Genomic DNA, 20,299 nt, shown 5'->3' on the forward strand with positions numbered 1-20,299 from the left:
ACTTTGGTGTAAAATTGTAGTTAGTAATACAATGTATTAATATTCTTGTGTACACCTTCTTTACAAATAAAACAACTTCAGATAAAATAAATAAAGAAGAAGAATCAAATTATGAATATAGATTATTGTTTAATCACCAGAACACAAACATGAGCAAATATTTATCATTTACGGCAAAGAATTGTAGTTGTCTATATACGCCTGTATAGGAATGACACTGTTATAATAAAATATATATTCTGTCTGTTAATAAATTTTAATTAAACTCGATTTCATTAAGTTAGTAAATCTTTTTATGGGTCAGAATATGATCCCAGAAAATATTCAGAAAGCTTCCTTTGCTTGATTTAAAAAAATGTCAAAGGACATGTGCAAAGGGTTACTATGCTGTAAATAATTTCATAGAAGACTACACACCTTGAGATTCAGGGTCTTAACCTTGAAGTTGTTATTGTTAATAGCAAAATGATATGAAAATTAACTTGACGGCATTGAATCTAATAAGACCGGCATCATACAATACCATTCAGAGTCTATAAACATATGTTATCATCGTCATTTCAACAGATAGACCACTGCAAGGTGTAGGTGTCTCATCAAAGTTCACCACGGTGGTCTGTGCCCAGATCCAGCGACTTCTAGCGACCTAGGTGGTCGTCGGACACTAAAGCCTCTGCAAAGCGAAGTGCATCCGCCCACTGCCACTACGTCACTGACCTCGTTTCTTCTGAACAAAATAATTTAAGGGCAATAAAAATAATAAAAATTCGTAGCAATTCCGATCATTTCTTTATTAATCCGTATGTTTTCACATGAACAAAGAAATAAATTTTATTTAATACTTCTGTAAAATCTTAACATAGATAATAAAAAAATAAGGTATTTATTATCTCACTGGTTGTATAAACATTTTGTTTGAGTTTTATATAAATGCTATTGGTTTGGTTTTTTAGGTACAAAAAATATCGCTGTAGATATATAAAAGTTACAACAAAAAAGGTAAACATTTTTTTTACATTGGTCCATTCATAAGAAAAATCTCATTTTAAAATTTATGCATAATGTTGGCTTACATATAGCAATATTTTTATATATTCTATTGAAATTAATACATTTCAAAAGAACTAGCTTCAATTAGGTCTCGTGATATTAAAGCAAATAGCCAGAAGCATTTTATTACAAAACAGTGTATAGTTAAAAAATGTTTCATTTTCATTAACCGCTCAGCAGTTTATTGTTCAATCCCTTTTATTCCTTATTTCATTGAACTAGTCAGAATCCTGGGCGAGCATTGGAACTGGCCAATTTTTGGTAACAGGGGGCAGAAGAGACGGTGGGCACAACAGTAGTTCGAGTATTGACTCGAGGGTGTAACTACCGAGGCTGTTCATTACCCACTCGAAGTTTACTGGCACAACATTGAGCTCCATCGCGAGGTCTGAAAGGTTCAATTTTAAAAAGTAATATTACATATATGTGTATAAATCTTCTGAGCTTAACTTTAACCGTTTTTTTTTTTCATTAAACCTGTAAGCTCTGTAGTGTAATGATTATATGAGGTTTATTTAATTTAGTAGTATAATCTTATATGGCGTGGATACGTTTTATTAAAAAGCGTTTATAAAAAAATATTTATTAAAAAGTCAGGATTCGTAAGAGTTAAAATTAACTTAAAACAGCATAAAAAAGTTTTTAAAAATATTTTACATCTCATTAAAAATGTCCAATTAGGTTATTTATGCATCAAATTGATTTCAAATGACTTTATTTTTTATTTTTGTATCAAAAAAAATAATAAGAAATTTTATGGTCACTATCAAAATATCTTTAATAGAGTAGCGGAGCAATTATCTCTTACATATGAAGCGATCCTCCTGCGTGTGCTCTGGCTCGGCCAATAACAAGGTGGGGTTTTCGTCCACAACTCGAGCTTCTTTGATGTCCTTAACCACACGGCCGCCGGCCGCTTCAAGAATTTCCTAAAAATATTGATCCTGCTAGTTATATTCGTTATGTATGCACATGTTATGTTACCGCGACTGAAGACTAACTTTTATGTCCAACGTAGGAGGAATTATTAAGTGGAGGATAGTGACATCGTGTTTTGCATGAAACTTAAAAAAAATTTCTTAAAAGTTTATTTTTTACTACTACCTTATTACCTTATGAATTTATTACTTTTGCGAAATTTCCTCTTATACTGCGTTATATATGTTATAGCTGGGTTTTTTTAATAACAACCGTACGTACACATTTCCAAAACAATGGTACGATTGGTAAGCTAAGTTTTTAAGCTTTAAGAAAACATAATTTTGTAATTAAAACAAATGCAGTGGCTCTGAATGCTCGCTTGGAGAGTGAGCCGATTTGCCTGCACGCGAGTGTATAATATGTAGGTGCCATTTTTCTGTCTTGTAGGTGGCACTGTGCAATTGTCGTTAAAATTTTGGGTCTTTTATCGAGTACTTTTGACAGTTCTCTCTTAATGTTAATCTAACATTGCGTACACAACGAAAGACAGAGTACACAGTACACACAAAGACTTCACCTCTTATTGATTAACTTCCACTGTTTTCTCCCAATTTCGTTCCTTTTTCAAAATTTAATCTTCTTAATGACGTCCTAATCGGCCAGATACAAATAGTACACGACAAAGAGATTGTGTTACAAGTCTACACATACTATTAATGTAAAGACTTTTTCTTCCACTTATTAGGTGGGAGCTTTGCTGTCGCCCAGCTGATAAGAAATGAAGATGGAACTATGAGTGTAGGTAAGTTTTTAAATCGAAAAATTTCGGCTATAAATGGCTTCATAATATTTTAGAGGTACAAATGTAAGTATATATAAAATATGTGTTCATTTTTATAAATATCAGTACAGAATTTGTGACGCCTGAACTGGTTATTCACTCTATTACAATACCTTTAATGTGTCAGCATCTAGGATGCTGAATGGAGGCATGCAGAAAAAGGTGATCCCCTGGAAAAGCTTTCGCTTAGCTAGTCGCGAACGTCGCGGTCCAGCTTTCCCCGTCACATCTAGAGTCTCAAAAGGCTCCTGAAATTATTTAATTATATATTCTATCTATCATTTTAGACGTAGAAAATTCACCAGTGAGCTTTAAAATTCAAAATATCTTTATTTGAGTAGGCATTTACACACGTTTTTGAATCGTCAATGATTTTAACATTATATGTAGTATTCTTCCATCTGACTGGAATGCTGATCTGCTAAGAAGAACCGGCCAGAAACACAAACAGTCGCTCTTGTTAAATGAAATTTAATTACATGTGTTCATTATAACATCAATCATGTTCGTGAGTCAACAAACACAAGTTCTACACATTTTGATCAACTATTGAATGATATATTAAGATTTATTAAATAATAGATACATAGATTATATTGATTTCCAATAGGAACTGATCTACGGTCGTCCGTATTCTGTGTTTGTCGGTACATGGTATCTACTCTAGAACCTGACATCTTAGTGGCCATTCGCGATCCATGTGACCCGCCTGCTGCCACTTCAACTTGCCAAACAGCGGGCTATGCTAGCAGATGCAGTAGCAGAAAATAAAATTTTTATAAAATACACATACAGGAACTATACTAGGGCACTATACTATATTATGTAAAAGTGATTACGTTCCTCTTTAACGGAGGAAGAGTCGTTCGTTACTTAGTTTGTTGTGAACTGAAATAGCAGAGAGAGGAAGTCAATAAAGATTCCGAAATACACTGTGAGATACACAATATAAATACCAGAAATGAAGACATCGAATCTTAAAGTTAGCAAGTCTTTCTATGTGCAACATATATACTGTTATAATATGATTCCAGATGATATACAGAAAGCTTCCATATTAAGATTTTAAATCTTTGTTAAAGAATGTTTGTGTGCTAAGGGTTACAACACTGTAAATTACTTTATGGAAGATAGCACACCTTCGCAATGATGTTTGGATCCAGTGTACAACAATGTTTATTAAATAATCTATTTTTATAATATTAAAATAAAAAAACAGAGTTCCGCGGAGTTTCATTCGCCCGCTCTTCTCAGATCTGTGGGATTTCATCTGAACAGGTGGTAGGCTTAATTTGACGTCAACAATAGATGTAATCCACTCTATATAGAATAAAAAATATTTGAAATTCAACAACTTGTTGAGCCATTTATTAGAGTTTCAAACAACTATTTGTGAATTGAATAGGAAATCTTCAAGTGTTTAAAAAACAATATTATTATTAATTACTAACCTCGGGCACCACTGTGTTTGTTTGCAGACATTTTTTCACCCAAGCGTAACTTATTATCCATTTACTAGCAGCCAAAGCACACATATATTTCACAGATCTGTAAAATAGAAAATCATCTAGGGAATAAAATTAATATCTATAACAGTGTTAAGAAACTTGGAAAAATAGGCAATATTACCTTTTTGATTTGTTATATTCATCTACATTAACAACTAAATGTGTCAAGTCTTTTGTGTATTTATCAACATAGCTCCATCCTCTTGTCTTACAGAGATGCTTGAGTTCAGCCACTTCAAAGCCATTCAAACATGATCCTGCAATACAGTATTTGATTCGACGACTATGTACTGGCGATTTATATCCACTTATGCTAGAAACTTGTTCAAAAACTTCCTTCATGAATTTTTTTTCTTGCGTAGTTTTGGCCACAGCAACTGAACTCGGACATAATGTTAAGTCAATATCTTCCTCTGGCTCTTCAATATTTTTGCCAACAAAATTAAGCGATTTACGTGCTAGTGGAGTAGATTTATGCTTTATTTCATCAACAAATTTGTTAATCGATGATGGTGTCGTCAGTGCTTGATGTGCTAATTTCTTTTCTACTGTCGTTTTTTCTTTTAATTTCGGAGTTAAGTTGTTTAGTGACTCGGATAAATCAATAATTTTCTTCTTATTTTCTTTATTACTACTCGACAAATTTAATTGTTTATTGTCGAATTGTAAAGATGTACTTCCTTTTTGTTTAATTTTTAGAATGGAAACTTTTCTGTAAAAATAACAGCAATTTATGAAAATGTAAACTCTGAAAATGCAAAAATATTTTGAAATCTTTAATATATGGTAAGACGATTGATACAGCTTATATTTATCAATTCTGAGTCAATCTTCAACTGAGTTTAGCCGAGACATAAATTCTGCAGGTAACAATGAAATGGGACAAATAGCGCAAAGAATATTTAGCAGAAATGCAACAACGCACCAAATTGAAAACGAGTGTTGTTAATACAAAAATTGGCGACTTAGTTATTATTAAAGAAGACAATTCATATCTGCAACCTTGGTAAGTTACTGAGTAACAATCTAAAGAGCTAAGTATAACTAATAATATATTGTAGAACAACATGACGATAAAAAGAAAGAAAATTTGAAAGTAAATTCTTTTAGGGTGTGGATGATGTCAGAATCAGTGCTTGGGCCAAAGCGAGGTGAGGACACGAAGAGCGCGAGGGTCGAAAGAACTGTTGCCAGAGACCACTGATCACAGTCGCCCGGCGCAGTACGACGCACTTTTACATTTGTACATTATTTTCGAATAAAATGTTAGTGATTAACTTTAAAGTTATTGCTTAAGATGTAGTCTCTAGTTTATAATGCAGATACTATTTTGCAATAAAAATGTTATTTTACACACTAAAAATATTTTTGACCACGCCTTTATAACATGTACATACATTTTTATATTTAGGAGCCAAAAGGTAACTTATCCGGTCCCGCTATAATATTGGATTGCTCACAAACTTTATGATACGACCTTCCAGGTAAGGTATTCACTTAAATTCTAGACCTATTAACCATGGCAATGTGTGGCAAACCTAGGCAGTGAATTATCTAACAAGATTGATCTACATACAGTTAAAACTATTCACGTATCGAAATATTCTCTATCTGTACATGAATTTTTTAATATATATATATATATATATATATATATATATTAGAATATATCAATACAAACTTTTGAGGTGTTTCTTCAACCACACCATTATCCGAGTCATAGTTTTTCTCAATTGGTGTCCCAATATCTATTGGTACTACATCTCCGAAATCTTCATTTTCTTCCTGTAATGATATAATTTATGTACATAAAGGTGATGTTTCAATATTTTGCCGGAAATAGTTACAAACCGCAAAAATATTAGACGAACCGGAGAGTAATGTCACTTTTTTAAGTTAAAATCACATGATTACATTTTTAATAAGTTTTTATTTCTAACCAATAATATATTCACCTTGGTTATCAACAACCTTTTGCTATCTAGTATATGTCTTTCAAATACGTAATGAGCAACCAAATGACAATTAAATATCGAAATGCGCAGAAACGACTTTACTTTTCGGTCCCCCAAATACTTTAAGAAGTTACCAAAAAAAAAAAAAATGAAACTATGTCCTCTGAAAAGTAAGAGAATATAGTTTAGCCTTTTTTTCTGCCATGGTTAGCTACTGGAAATCAGTTATCATTTGCAATGTTAACAGGTAAGATGATCACCAGCAGTATTGTGAAAAAAATATATATCCAAAAATTAAAAAACATGTATTATCTTGCTACATGTACTTCATACTGACATATCAGTCATTACTTCTTAATGGGTTTTTAAGGCATGTCTGCAGTTTTTTTATTCAAACCTAATGTAAGTTTTCAGGCCTTTTTCTCCATAAGAAAAGAAAAGTGACTTTACATGTTTTGCCGAAATAATTAGGCATTGTATCACACTATTTTTAAAATTGTTATAGTTTTAAAACATGTATACATACTTGAGTATTTACATTTTTCGATGGACAGTTATCATTTTCTAAGATGGAAAATACATTTTCGCTCTCAGGATTTTTTGCAGATAACTTATCATACTGTTTTTGTGTTTTAATAAAATTATTGTCTTTAAGTGTGTCTTTAGAACAAGCAGAATCATCTTTTTGGACAGTTTTAATATCTGCATCAATATTTGCAAACACTTTTCCCATGACATGTTCATAATTATATTCATTACTGTTAACAATTGTTTTACATCTGTCTTGTGTATTTGTGTTGTTTGTCTCATTTTCAGATTCATCATTAATGTTATTTACAACCCTTTGCCTTTTCTTTGAAGGTAACCCTTCTTCTTCAATTGAATCTCTGACTCTCTTCTCAATCTGATGACGGCTTTGTGTTTTGCTTAGTGTTGGAACCAAGACAGCTGAATGAATATTTTTTGATGACTTTAGTAATTGAACATCTAAACTTTTCATAGATTCACAATCAAAAATGTCTAGATCATTGACATATTCTATGTCATCAGGAATATCTCGTTTCTGCATTGAATTTTGAATTTTTAGTGGTTCCCTTATTTTTGTTTCTTGATTTATGTTTGTTTTTGATTGATTTGCTTGTATATTTGAGGTTTCAATAGCTTCCATAATATCAGATAATGCTCTTTCAGCACTTTCTGTAATATAAGTATTTGTACTTTGTTTTTCTGCATATTCAGTGTTAGTTCCAGTGGAGTTAGATTTAACTAAAATATTGTTTGGTTTTTCTTTATAAACAGACTGAATATTTTGTGCTTCATTTGTTTTATTAGTGAGATTATATTCTTTTTTCCTAAATTTATCATTTTGTATTGGATTGCTAACTGTATTTTCAATTATTAAAGGAGTTTGTGTTTCTTGGTCAGTGCAGATTTTAAATTGAATATCTCTTTCCTTTTTCTTTATACAAATATTTGTTATTGTTTTACCAATTTTAATAGAAATTCCAATATCATCATCATCATCATTTGTTTCATTATTACTTTTGTTATTAATAGCTTGAAAATTCGAATTAGCCTTTCCTTGCAAATTGCTTTTCTTAAAAAACTTAACCCTTGATGATTTTCTTGATGAGCCTATGTCACAACAATTTTCTTTCTGAATTTTACTAGTATTTTGAGTGGATAAATTGCTCGGATCATATATTTGACTGATATCTTTCGCAGGTGCCTGATTTGAATTTTTATTTAAAGCTGCTTCATGGACTGTAACAAAATTATTAAGTTGGTTTGAAGAAACATTTCTTGGTTCTGCATCCTCACTTGATAGTTTACTATTAGAACTTAAGTTATCAATAACATGTGGTGCAAATTCTTTTTGATCTAATAGGTTAGTATTGTTATTAAAGCCTTGAGCTTTCTTACACATTTCAATAGACACATTAAGTTTATTTCTGTTTTCTTTGTTAAGTTTACTAAATTCTTTTCTCATTTTTTTGACAGTATGCCATGTTCGTTTCTCTTTACTGCATGATTTTTCTTTTTGTGTTCCTGAAGTTGCATCAATATTTTCATTAGTACCAGGGATATTTTTGCTGCTATTTGTTTGTTTTTTTCTTGTACTTTTACGCGGATTTTCTGAAGTGTACTTGTTATCATCAAGAACTAAGGGTTCAATATTCATTACTTCTGTTTGTTTCTGGGTTTTATCCAAACATTTATTTTCAGTTATTTCTTCGATTTTATCCCAGTCATCTTGTGGCATAGGAATATGAATAACTTTGGAAGGAATATTGGTCCTTACATTAGCTGTATGAACTTGTATTGTACTTGTTAAAATTTCAACATGTGGATCTAAATCTTGACTTGACTGATTGCTGATTGGAGCAAAAAAGTTATTCTGAGAATTAGTCAACCAATCTTCAATATTTTCCTTAACTGATTTTTCAAAATCAAATTCATCCACTGAGGAAAAAAACATTAATGATAACACATATTTTATATACAGTACAATTTTATTGAAACACTGTTAAAGTAATTGAGATTTATATTAAACAACTTCATTACCATTAATTAAATAATGTATATAATTTCGGAAATGAGGAGAATCAATAATTTATAAGCTTGTAACAAAAATATGAATTTTATGGTTTTTTAAAGTTATATGCCAGTTAACATTTTTGATTTATCTATTATTTTGTAAGCCTTTTTGTTACTTTAATAATTAGTAGGTATTACTATATTCTCCTTTTTTAAAATATGTGAGTAAAATTTGGAGTGTATAAGATAGAAGTAGATGTGAGCATAGACCAGGATTAATACTTACAGTTAATGTTGAATAATTTTTCAAAAGCTTTGCCAAGCGAATTAACATGAGTAGTAAAACTTTGTAAGGGTACATTTATTTTCAGATGTTTATTATCAATCTGTGTCATACACACAGGACATTTACGTCTACCTCTCCAACAACCATTGCATAGAGTATGTCCACATGCAGCTGTGGTTGGTGCAACATAATATTTACAGCTAAAAATAATTACACATTAAATAATATAAATATTTAATAAAAAGTATTTTTAGAAATAATATAGCTTCATTTTTTCACATATGATCTAACTGAATACAAATTGATATATACTTGATAAATCATCAATACATCTCTGCTAAAGGTTTAAGCTAAGTACATATGATACTAAGTGTCGATATTTGAATTTAAGAAAAAAACTTTTACTTTTATGAATATGAAATATCATTCTATCTATGAAGACGCTTTTGGGATAATATCACAATATTATAAATTTTAGGAACTATAAAAAAAATAATATAGTGTATATTTTTCTATAGCCCAAAAAAAACCAACAGAAATAAAAAAATCACAGATAAAGGAGAAAAATGATGTGATAAGAACTTAGAAGTCTTCAACAATTTATCTATCGAAACAGATTTTCTTTAAACAAAGAATCTTTGTGTCCAAAAGTGGATTTAAAAAACATGAATAAAAGATTATTTTTTTAAACTGCACATATTTTTCCATAACCTCTTGCATATTAAAGACCAAATTATTTGAGAATTATCCTAACTTTTAATGAACATGATTTGCTTGCAGAATTTAAGCAGCTTATGTATGACACACTTAAAGCTCCTTTGCATGTAATAACATTTCTTTACATTTTTAACATTTATAACCAACTCAGAGAAATGAAAATCAAAATCACAAAAGGAGTATTAAATCTCTACCTGAAGAACATTTCTTGGATCTATAACAAAAACGATATATGTGTATATATATATACATATATAAATATATATGTTAATATAAGATATAAATGTTGTTATATGGATTGGAGTATCTTTACATCTTTATGATACTAGCCGGCAGTCTACACACTCGGAACTGGTTTTAATTACTTTTTAGTTTGTTGCAGGTACTCCATGTACGTCACAACTAATTTGGGAGGAAATCTTGATAAACCTTCTCAAGGCTAAAAGACATTATCATTCATTGGTGTTTCAAATGTGGTTTGCCCGTTTATTTATATTGGACAATTTTCGCAGGCAAGAAAGGCATGTGATCTGTTTAATTGGGTATTTTATTGGAGTTTGAAAAATGCAGCATTTATAATTAGCCAAGGTGGTTCTATTAATTGCTTTTTAGATGGAAAGATCCAAATTTCTGGTGTAACATATTTTTAAAAAGTAGAAGGTTAATGTTTAACTCACTCTCTTAGTAATTTTGGCCTCTAAGTGATATGGTACAGTTTGTTGCCTATGGTAAATGAAGAGGCCAATTAAAGTACGATAGGTTCTGGCGCACCATTTTTTGAAAAGAGAAGAGCATTATTTGGCTTGCGGGTCATCGCTAGCGTGTATGCGGATCTGAGGAAGCCTTGTCAAGACGTTGCTACGTAGAGATGTTTGAAAAACATCATGGGGGTTTTAGTCTGTCCACGTCCGATGTAACTCAGATCTGGCTAAGAGCGGGTAGGCGAATGCGTTTTTCACAAGTACAAGAAAAATTGTGAAAATAACGTAAAATAGAATTAAATAAAGTTTGAAAAAAATATATATAATTGTCGTCAAAATAGATATCACCGGAAATTTAACTACTTTTATAGAAATATAATGTAACAAGGAAAAATTATGTTTGTATAGAAAGGCTGATAAACAGGAAAGGACATACCATTCTAAACATGTTACATGATTAATTTGCTGAAGTATATGTTTCGTAAGTAATTTTAAGTTTAATTCTTCTGTCATTATTGCCGCGAACTACGAACCATACCCACAAGAAATGTCATATTCGAAGAAAATGTCAATGTTGAAACTGTCAAGAAATTAATACAAAATCGTTCTGCGAATAAACACAGACCATACAACTTACTAATTTACATTTCATGCACATTTAGTAATTTACGTTTTTTACAATTAACTACCAATAAAATAAAAAATTAAAAAGAAATATTTATTATAGAATCATTCTATGTTATTAGTAATTAATAAAAAAATAATAAAATTTTAGAACTTCATAAATTCGTAAACGGTTTCGCAGTAATAGCTGGCAGCATGAGAAATAGTGGCAATATGTCAACACTTATATGACATTTAGACGAAGATCTGCCTGAAGAAGTGTCTTCTGTCCTAAAATTTAATAAGCATTATAGGCAGGACATCTTTCATTCTTATTATAAAACAAAAAGAAGTAAGTTGAAATCTGAGGATATATGCAACATGCAATAATGCTTACAGTTATGAAAAATTTTCTTTATTATTTCATATTGATCGTTTGTTTCATATTACATAATCTTTAAACAGTACCGCTTTACTTTTTTTTTCAATATATTTTTGACTTTTGGGAAATTTATTTAATGTTTTATCAAAAAAGTTTAGATAGAAGTGATAATGTTTTAGTAGTATTTATATTTCACCTAACTTTTTTCTGGACTTGCTAGGTTATATTTGTTTGTCTTTAAATTATACTTCACGTTATGTAAAGATTTTTAACCTTAATTAATCCATGTTTATTATATGATTCTTCCAGAGCAGCCATGGCATTTCGTACTATGCTTCGGACAGCGGCCAGGAGAGTTCAAGTTCGTTACTATGCTGATGCTGCTAAAGGCGATGAAATGGCTCTAACGTTTGCTGCCGGTAACAAGGTAATAGGATTGACAACATAATAATTATTTTTAATCATAATATAAGCACCATAGAGTTTTTATTTTATAAAGTTAACCATTATTTAAAGTATATAAATATTTTAGGTACAGAGAACTTTAGAAAAAATAGGGAACCTAATTTTAATTGAAATAAAAGGCCTCTGTCTAAGGAACTTGACTTTTTCATATGTTGTTATGGAATGTTTTGTTACCAAACCTACATAGCTTGATTTTACACCTGCAGGAATATGACCAAGGTTTGCCACCATAGCACAGCACATGAGTTATAGTCCTGTTGCACTTTATCTGTTAGTTATCTTAGTCTGTCATCTATCAACAAGATGATCACAGGTTAGTAATTAGGCTAGAAAAAAAAGTTCAAGTGTGGCAGCTACAGTACTCCCACTCAAGCAATGTATACATAAAGTTTGAAAAGTCTACCAGAATATAAAGTGCATTTTATTTACTTGCAACTCTTACCAACTTCATTGAGCTTGACTAGTCCTTGTAGCTATGCTGGGTTGAGTTTCATTGTCTATATGTTCCTGCTGGCCAGGAAAATGATGTTGTAAATTTTCCAGTAGAGAATGGGAAATAAAGATTAACACCATCTCTCGATTATCGTTTTAACAAAGTTTATAGCACTCTTGATGCAGTCAGTCTTGAGGGCAGCAACTTTAGGCATGGAGGCAACTGTAAGCTGATGTTTAGTTGAAGTACATGTTTATTTCTTAGGTTGTAGAGAATTGCAGGTTACTGCTTCATCTTTTGGCCACTACTTTGGGGTCATGTCAGTGTCTTCTTTAAGGAGTAGAGACATTAAGTTGTAAAAAATTTCTCTATCATAATAGAGAATTGAAATTTTGTTGTTGGTGTGACTGGACATGCAACACTTTAGTGCAATATTTTATTGTGAAAGGTTACATTGTTATTTTTATGCTTGCTTGAAGTACAACATAGGTTGGTGCGGGCAGGTTAACAATTAGGTAATAAAATACAATGTTCTAAAAGTGGAAACTATTGTTTGAAATTGAGAGGCATTTACAGCTGTTTGTTATATATGTCTGGTTTTTAAATGATGTTTATTTTATATAGCATATTGTTTTATAACAAAAGCTATTTCACTATTTGTCAACTACCAATTTTAAGATTATTGTATTTGTTTAATTTTTTCAGGTCTTCTATGACAAACAAGTTGTCAAACAGATTGATGTGCCATCATTCAGTGGATCATTCGGTATTCTGCCAAAGCATGTGCCTACCTTAGGTAGTATTTTCTTTCTACTCTTAATTTACTAAATTATGGTTTTATTACCAAAAAACATTTTACCATTTGGAAACAATGAAAAAATGGAAATGTTACATATGTAAAACAACCTGTGTGCTTCAATATTACAATTAAAATTTTGTATATAATATTTTTATTTGTTGTGATGTCAATTAATTACTTGACACAATCTCTAGTTTATATACTCTGGTCTAAAACATTTTTCTTGTGTATCATGTCTGTGTTTACTTATGCCAACAACATAAATTTTAAATCAACACAAATTTTTTAAGTAGCATAAATTTATATAATGTTATTAACATGTAAGTAGAATAAGAAATTATTACCAAATTCAATGATGTGCTATCTGTTACTTGTTATAAGTACTAATTTATCATTTTTAATTATTTATTACTAATTAACTACAGTGCTGTTTTATTCACACTGGGTTTTGTTTTTAATTTGATTAAAAATATTTGTAATTTGAATTTTCGCAGCTGTCCTGAGGCCTGGAGTAGTTACAGTCCACGACAATGATGGCAAGCAAACCAAGATATTTGTTTCTTCTGGAACAGTTACAGTCAATGACGACTCTTCAGTGCAAGTGAGTAATAAGCTTGTTTATCCTTTTAAAGTGTTTTACATAAATAATATCTATAATTATATAGCAGGTAAATATTATTAATTGTAACATCTTGCAGTTACAGTGCAACTCTTTTAAAAAAATTAAATATCCTTTTTGTTTTCTCATATTAGCCATGCTAATATAATGATGAACTATAGCCTGCAACAATCTATTTACTTACTACCATAAAGGTAACTTATTTTTATTTTATATGCAAATAACCATATAATATAGAATAGAATGTAAATCTCAATAACAATAGTTAATTTCCTGATTTTGGCTTGGCCGGAATGTAGTGTATGCAGATTCACCTCATAAAGCTCATAAAGCTATATATGCTTTAAGTTGTAATTGACTAAAATAAGTAATTTTTCAAAACATTTTAGGATCTTTTGTATGAATTTAGTTATATATGTTTTATAATAATTGTCTAGGTATTGGCAGAAGAAGCTCATCCTCTAGAGAGCTTGGATCGCGGGGCCGCTCAAGAAGCTCTTAACAAAGCACAGTCTGAGTTGAATTCTGCTGCTAATGAAAAGGTTCATTCTTTAATTTGGTTAAATCTTGTCACTTTGATTTTATACACATTCATAATCATCGATGGACTTAAGTTTTTGGCCTTCTTTGGGTTTTTACATTCTTTTTTTTTAATCTATTCATTTGTAAAGTAAATTGAAAAACTATACATTTGCCTTTGACTCATACTTGTAATTGTTGATTCAGTCAAGCTATATAAAATATTTTTTTTTTGATATTTCGGATGCCTAAATATAATATTGTTTGTTTTATTAAGTTTTGTTATTGGTTTTAGCTAGCCTACAGCTAGTACATAAAGTTGGTCTTTAATATAACAAAAATATTGTTATGATATTACATTTAGTTATGTTTTTTAGATAATAAACAGATATGTAGAACATGAAAAATCAATTTGTTTTTTGGTTTCACAGGCAAAAGCTGAAGCCGCAATTGCAGTTGAAGTTGCGGAGGAGATAGTAAAGGCCGCCACCGCGTAAAAGGATTTTACTCCACATTCAATAAACAATGTTAGCACTATCAATTATTTAAAATTATGAATAAAAATAAAATACCACAGATCAGCCTTATTTATGCTTTATATATAACATTAGGCGAAAGTTCACTGGATACTGGTTTTACATTGGGCTCTCATTATGGTTTGTTTTATTTATAGCACCGGTATAACTTAACCCATTTGAGACAGGACATATTTTTGGAGACCATCCCCAGAATCCAATTTTTTTTTTGCTTTATATTGACTATTTTTGATAAAAAAACATGTTGGCAATAGAAAGTTGCTTTTTAAATCCTTTTGTACAAATAAGATGCTTGCACACCGTGTGTGCAGGTAGCTTTTCTGAATATTTTCATTACGAGGGACGGATTGAACACTAGGTTTGTGATGTAAAATAAAATAAAAATACTTATTAAATTGAATAATATTTATTCTAAAAATAGTAAAATAACATGAAATCCTTATTTAAAGTTCAGTAATGAAGAAAAGAATATAATCATCTCTCTTTCATCTTCATTAAAATCATCCCAATCACTATTCTCAAAAATATCATAAAGTGTATCATCTAACTGTTCTATATTCATATTGATGTCTTTCTCATATTCCAAATCACTGTCACTATACATTACAACATTTCGGTTCTTTTTTCTCTTTTCTCCAAACAACAAATCATCACTTTCACTATCACTGCTCATTTTCTGCAGATGGTCCTGGCTTTGGGTCACTCATTTTAGGGGTTAAATTGAAACCAATATCAAATTTTATTCTTACACACTTCTAAGATAATTTTTAGTTTCAAACAGTCTTGTCCATTCGGCTGCTTTTTCCAGAATGACTGATAATTGCAATTCAATATCATTGCACACACGGTGTGCAGTCAGTCGTTTTGGCTCGAAAATGCATTGCACACACGGTGTGCAGACGGTCTCGAATGGGTTAAGCTTGAATGTGTGCTGTGTGAATGCTGTATTCTTGGATATGTATGTTTGGTGTATATGTTACACTCCAATTTCACAATAATAGGATCGAAACCACAGTGCCGCGTCTCCGGTATGTGCCTGACAATACAAGAGAAGTATCAGCTGCTCCAATTTTTAGTATGCTTACGACGCTCATAATCTTTTCTAAGATGCAGTACTGTAGTTTTGGTAACACTACAGCTAAAGTATTTCGTGTAAGATAATATTAACCTTGGTTGAATGCCACGTGGGTCACCAGTGACCCACTTGGCTGTAACGCCATAGGGGCCACCGGTGACCTAAGAAAATTAGACAAAAGACGACACTTATAATTTCTTATTATTATCATTGTTGATGTAGTGCTGCGAAGAAATGGATGCAATGTAAATCAATTGAAAATAGTTTTTTTAATACATTTAATATAGTTTTATGTGTCGTATTAAAATATTCTAAGTGGCGGAAGAAGGGTGAACCAGCAGTTTTTACAATATGTCACCAATTTTTGGTACAGATTTTTGCAATTATTCTAACTAGCTCCTTTGATTATTTTGATAGTAAATTTTGCAAAATATTCGCACCGTTCGAGCTTATCCCAGCTTTGCCACTTGCTTCCCACTGAGATTAACATGCCTAACATGTTTATATGTTGTAAATTGTCCATTGTAAATAATATTTGAACATTATATGTATCGCTAAATGAAAATTTTATCGTGCCGCCACGGACAATTCCGGTAAAATTGGCGTGGCATTAAAAGTTCCAAAATACATATCCTGTTTGAAAATTCAGAGACTTAACAAATAAAACACCAATATGTAGTTGACATAAGAATACTTTATTTAACACAAATCAAACACTTTGGTACACAAACAGTTAGTTGCGAAAGCAATATCAAATTGCAAATTTTAAAAAAATCTTATGAATGTAGCATACAGCCGTAAGTTAAATGCAACAAAACAGGCGGTAGACAAAGAGAAATAATTCTGATATAACCTTTCAAAGCTAAACTCGATTTACAATCCTTAATTTAGACTCAATGAACATCTAACCTTATAATGTTAAATACAATTCACATTTTTTTGACATTAATTTTTAACTTTTCAATAATTCAAAATATCTAATTGGAAGGTAAAGAGAAGATCGGTTACTAGGAAGTCGCGAAAACCTAACTACGAGCCTATTTTGCCAAGCTTACACGACGATGCACAACACATAAAGAGACACCTAAAAATGACACGCCTGTGTCTTACACCTAATTTATTTGCATATATTAATATAGAAAGAGAAGATTACTATTATCGATAAAAATGCACCTTATAATAATAGAGAAATGTTGGTATTTTAATTGGGTTAATATTAAGTATTTAGAATTCATACAAGTATGTTTTGAGTATAGTTCACTGTAAAACTGATAATCCCTATATTTTATTGTTTATATTTCAATACATACTTTAGTGTAATGTGTAACATGTCACTTAACTCACTAGCTACAGATTATATATAGTACTTCAAGGAGTTGATTAATTATGACGTAAACTACTTACTTCTAGACTTAATAAAATAGTGTATGCGATGTAAACGTAAAAATAGTAAAAAAATTCACAGAACATGTAGGACATGGTAATAACATAAACGGTAAAAAAGCATTACGAATACTATAACAGCACAAAGGAAGCATCGAGGCGACACCGCGGTTACCGGTTTACGATTAGAAACTAAGAGTACACAAATATAATTTTTTTCGTTAGTTTTCAAGTAAAAAACAAAATGGGTAAAAAATTCAAAATATCACATTAATTACGCGTTGAGCTTAATTTAAATTAAAACTTAGTTTATCACCCCAAGACCCAGCTTCAACAAAGTTTATTTTAAATTAAGCTAAACAAATGAATAAAATTAGGTTTCAGATAACTGCAATATTTGCGGAAAAATTAACGATTATGGGAGACTTGCGAATACGTCACTTTTCTAAAGGGAATATTATATCAATTTGAAATAACTACCACAACCATAATTCCGTTTTTGTATGGTAAAACTACTACACAAAGTAATGACGATCTGCAATATTTGTGGAAGGTTTTGGAATGAATGTTACCGTCCCAATTTCGTAATTTTTACCGCAGGTTAGACGATGTTACAAACGAGTGTCGGTCTGTCAATATGGCACAAAAGTGCATGTAAAAAAATCCAGCAACTACGTTGGGATAAATTTAAATTAAAATGGAAGCAAAACGCGACACACAGGCATTAATCGGAACAAAAAAGCAAATTAAATGAATTTAATTTGAAATCGCCATTCTGCTAACTGCAATGTTGCAACTTATAAGAGTTAAGCATACGTTTTGTGGGCTGTTCAAAATAATGTGCAAAACGAATGTCAAGCTGTGAAAAATTGCAGAAGCAGAATGGCTGTCGTACGTTGTAACATGTATCAGTTGTGTGTCGCAGTGAAAGTGGATTTACAGGTTACACTGCCACAGTATCGTAGGCTGTGAGTCCCCTGCCGTGGACTGCTTGCTGGGGGATTGGGGTGTTTGCTTCTGGTCTGTAATATATCAATAAATATTAGAAACACAAAAAATATTTGTAAACCATTGAGATGTAGAAGTGTATGAGGATTTATTTTAATAAAAATATACTATTGATGGTAATATGACTAATGTTTAAAACTTTAAACTTTTTAATAGCATAATATTTGTATACTGCTATAAATGGATTTTATAAAAATGTTTACTATACTATAGTGAACATATTATATTTTGGGAAATATAATTGAGTGCTAGTGTGGCTTCCGATAAAAAGCATAATGTTTATTGCTGAATTAAAAAAAGTAATATTAAAGAAAATGCTATAGTTAATGATGACAATATTAGATGGTTAATGTAAAATAAGGGAAATAGCTTTTTTAAGAATTAAAACTTGTTAGCAAAGGAAATTAATGTGGTGCATATGATACAACAGGTGGTTAGCCATAAAGTATAATAAATATGAAAACAGTTCAGGCAAAAACAATGAACATTCAGCGAATAATTACTTTCTTTTCACATACTTTGACTTACTGCTTCCTGCGGACGACGGATGCGGGACATAACACATGCTTAATAACCTGCTTACACTATGACATTATACGACTAGATATGATTTGTGTACATATGCCAACGACATTAGTTGACGACCGTCTCAGCCAATGAGTCAGATGGTAACTTGTGTGCATACAAACTGTATTCCTTGCAAAACGCTCATTAAAAATACATAATAAATACAAAGAATCTATACAAAAAATAACTAATATTAATGAAAATAGTATTACTAGCGTAGAACCTGTTTGAAACATTAAGCCTTATATAATTAGTCCATGTACTAACTTAAGACGATTCATTATAGACCACTTCAATTTTAGGTAAAGAATAAAGGTGTTGCAATATAAACGAAACTATTAAAAATATGTTTTGCAATTCAAACTATATATTTGGTATCTATAATATATAAAAAAGAATAGTGTTAATAATAATGTTGAAGTATGTTACTAAATTGTGTGACTTACTAAAGTTGTTAAAATACTATTACTGTTGTTACTATTATTTTCTATTTAACAATTTTTTAAAGGTTGGTGTATATAAGTTTCAACAACTAAGAGCATCACAGTGTAGTAGAGTTAGTTGCGGGTGCCTGTGTGTGTGTGGTAAGGCCTGGGTAAACTGACCTGTCAATGAGTTTTCTCATTTCCTCGGTGTGCAAGCCGTCCTTAGCAGTGTGGGCCCTGACTGCAACAACATACAAGTCACGACGTGCTCTACGCTAGACACGTCACCCGGAGATACCTGCCCACTACTTCGATAATCCGCGTAACACCCAATCGCTTTCACAATCGCGGTAAAGTCTACATTTATCTAATAAAAAAAAACTACTTCGGGTGTTACTCGTAATATCTAGAACACATACTAAATATCTACAGAACCATTTTAAATAGAACTTGTTAACACAGTCACGTCTAAGCATAATTTTGTGTAGGAGTTGGAAGAATTTTTCTGATGTCGAAGTTTATCACCAGGCAAATAACAAATCTATTTCCTTTAGTTTTAGAGAAATGTGAAAATACAATTCAATGAAATATTGTTATAAAATTTAAATTTGCCAAGTGATATAATGATAACATTCAATCGAAAGTAAAGAAGAAAATTTTGAAATAAAACAGATAAGCCAATTGCAAGAATCTAGAAGCTGGTAACATTTTCAGTTTGTTATTACTTAAATAAATTAGGCATGCTGTCAGTCACAATTATTATAAACAGACAAAGGAACTAATTGAGTTAAAATAATTTTACCGTCTTCTGTTCAGGCGACGCCCATGATCGCATGGCATGGACCAATTTTGAAATTAATTCAACACAATTGGGATAAACCTTTACAATCATTTAAAATATACAAATTAAGCTTTTAATATCATACTATAGGTTGATATTAAAAACTAAAATTTTCTAAAAGAATAGC

General features: G+C 30.9%; 3 protein-coding genes across 27 annotated transcripts in view; 1 reads left to right on the forward strand and 2 right to left on the reverse strand.

Moving 5' to 3' along the window:
* The window catches only part of ATPsyndelta (ATP synthase, delta subunit), a 212,332-nt gene extending 197,408 nt beyond the window's left edge, over positions 1 to 14,924 (forward strand). Inside the window, exons 1-6 of one of the 3 annotated variants that reach the window (XM_068776334.1) lie at positions 11,354 to 11,472; positions 11,812 to 11,929; positions 13,106 to 13,196; positions 13,694 to 13,800; positions 14,256 to 14,360; positions 14,769 to 14,924. In XM_068776334.1, coding sequence (XP_068632435.1) covers positions 11,819 to 11,929; positions 13,106 to 13,196; positions 13,694 to 13,800; positions 14,256 to 14,360; positions 14,769 to 14,834 — 480 coding nt within the window. In that variant the 5' untranslated portion in view covers positions 11,354 to 11,472; positions 11,812 to 11,818 and the 3' untranslated portion in view covers positions 14,835 to 14,924. Of the gene's footprint in view, positions 1 to 11,353; positions 11,473 to 11,811; positions 11,930 to 13,105; positions 13,197 to 13,693; positions 13,801 to 14,255; positions 14,361 to 14,768 lie in introns of those variants that run through there. The other 2 variants (XM_068776335.1, XM_068776336.1) reach the window with 2 other exon arrangements.
* On the reverse strand, positions 812 to 11,061 carry LOC137932642 (breast cancer type 1 susceptibility protein homolog). The gene is made up of 9 exons (XM_068776266.1): positions 10,954 to 11,061; positions 9,100 to 9,299; positions 6,802 to 8,738; positions 6,002 to 6,105; positions 4,442 to 5,032; positions 4,264 to 4,360; positions 2,926 to 3,060; positions 1,859 to 1,979; positions 812 to 1,438 (listed from the first exon to the last, which is right to left on the reverse strand). The coding sequence occupies exons 1-9, from the start codon at positions 11,028 to 11,030 to the stop codon at positions 1,269 to 1,271; spliced, it is 3,432 nt and encodes a 1,143-aa protein (XP_068632367.1). The 5' UTR covers positions 11,031 to 11,061; the 3' UTR covers positions 812 to 1,268.
* Positions 14,925 to 16,622: 1,698 nt separating the features above from the next.
* Positions 16,623 to 20,299, reverse strand: part of Dscam1 (Down syndrome cell adhesion molecule 1) — a 77,753-nt gene continuing 74,076 nt past the window's right edge. For 22 of the 23 annotated variants that reach the window (XM_068776690.1, XM_068776713.1, XM_068776694.1 and 19 more), the window contains 2 exons: positions 19,512 to 19,572; positions 16,623 to 18,353 (listed from right to left, as the gene is read on the reverse strand). In XM_068776690.1, the coding sequence (XP_068632791.1) occupies positions 18,275 to 18,353; positions 19,512 to 19,572 (140 nt within the window). In that variant the 3' untranslated portion in view covers positions 16,623 to 18,274. The remainder of the gene's footprint in view (positions 18,354 to 19,511; positions 19,573 to 20,299) is intronic. The other variant, XM_068776709.1, reaches the window with a different exon arrangement.

Source organism: Battus philenor, unplaced genomic scaffold (assembly GCF_028537555.1).
Source record: "Battus philenor isolate CCGP_79_NKW_IND1 unplaced genomic scaffold, ilBatPhil1.0.hap1 SCAF_12, whole genome shotgun sequence".
NCBI classification, from domain to species: domain Eukaryota; kingdom Metazoa; phylum Arthropoda; class Insecta; order Lepidoptera; family Papilionidae; genus Battus; species Battus philenor.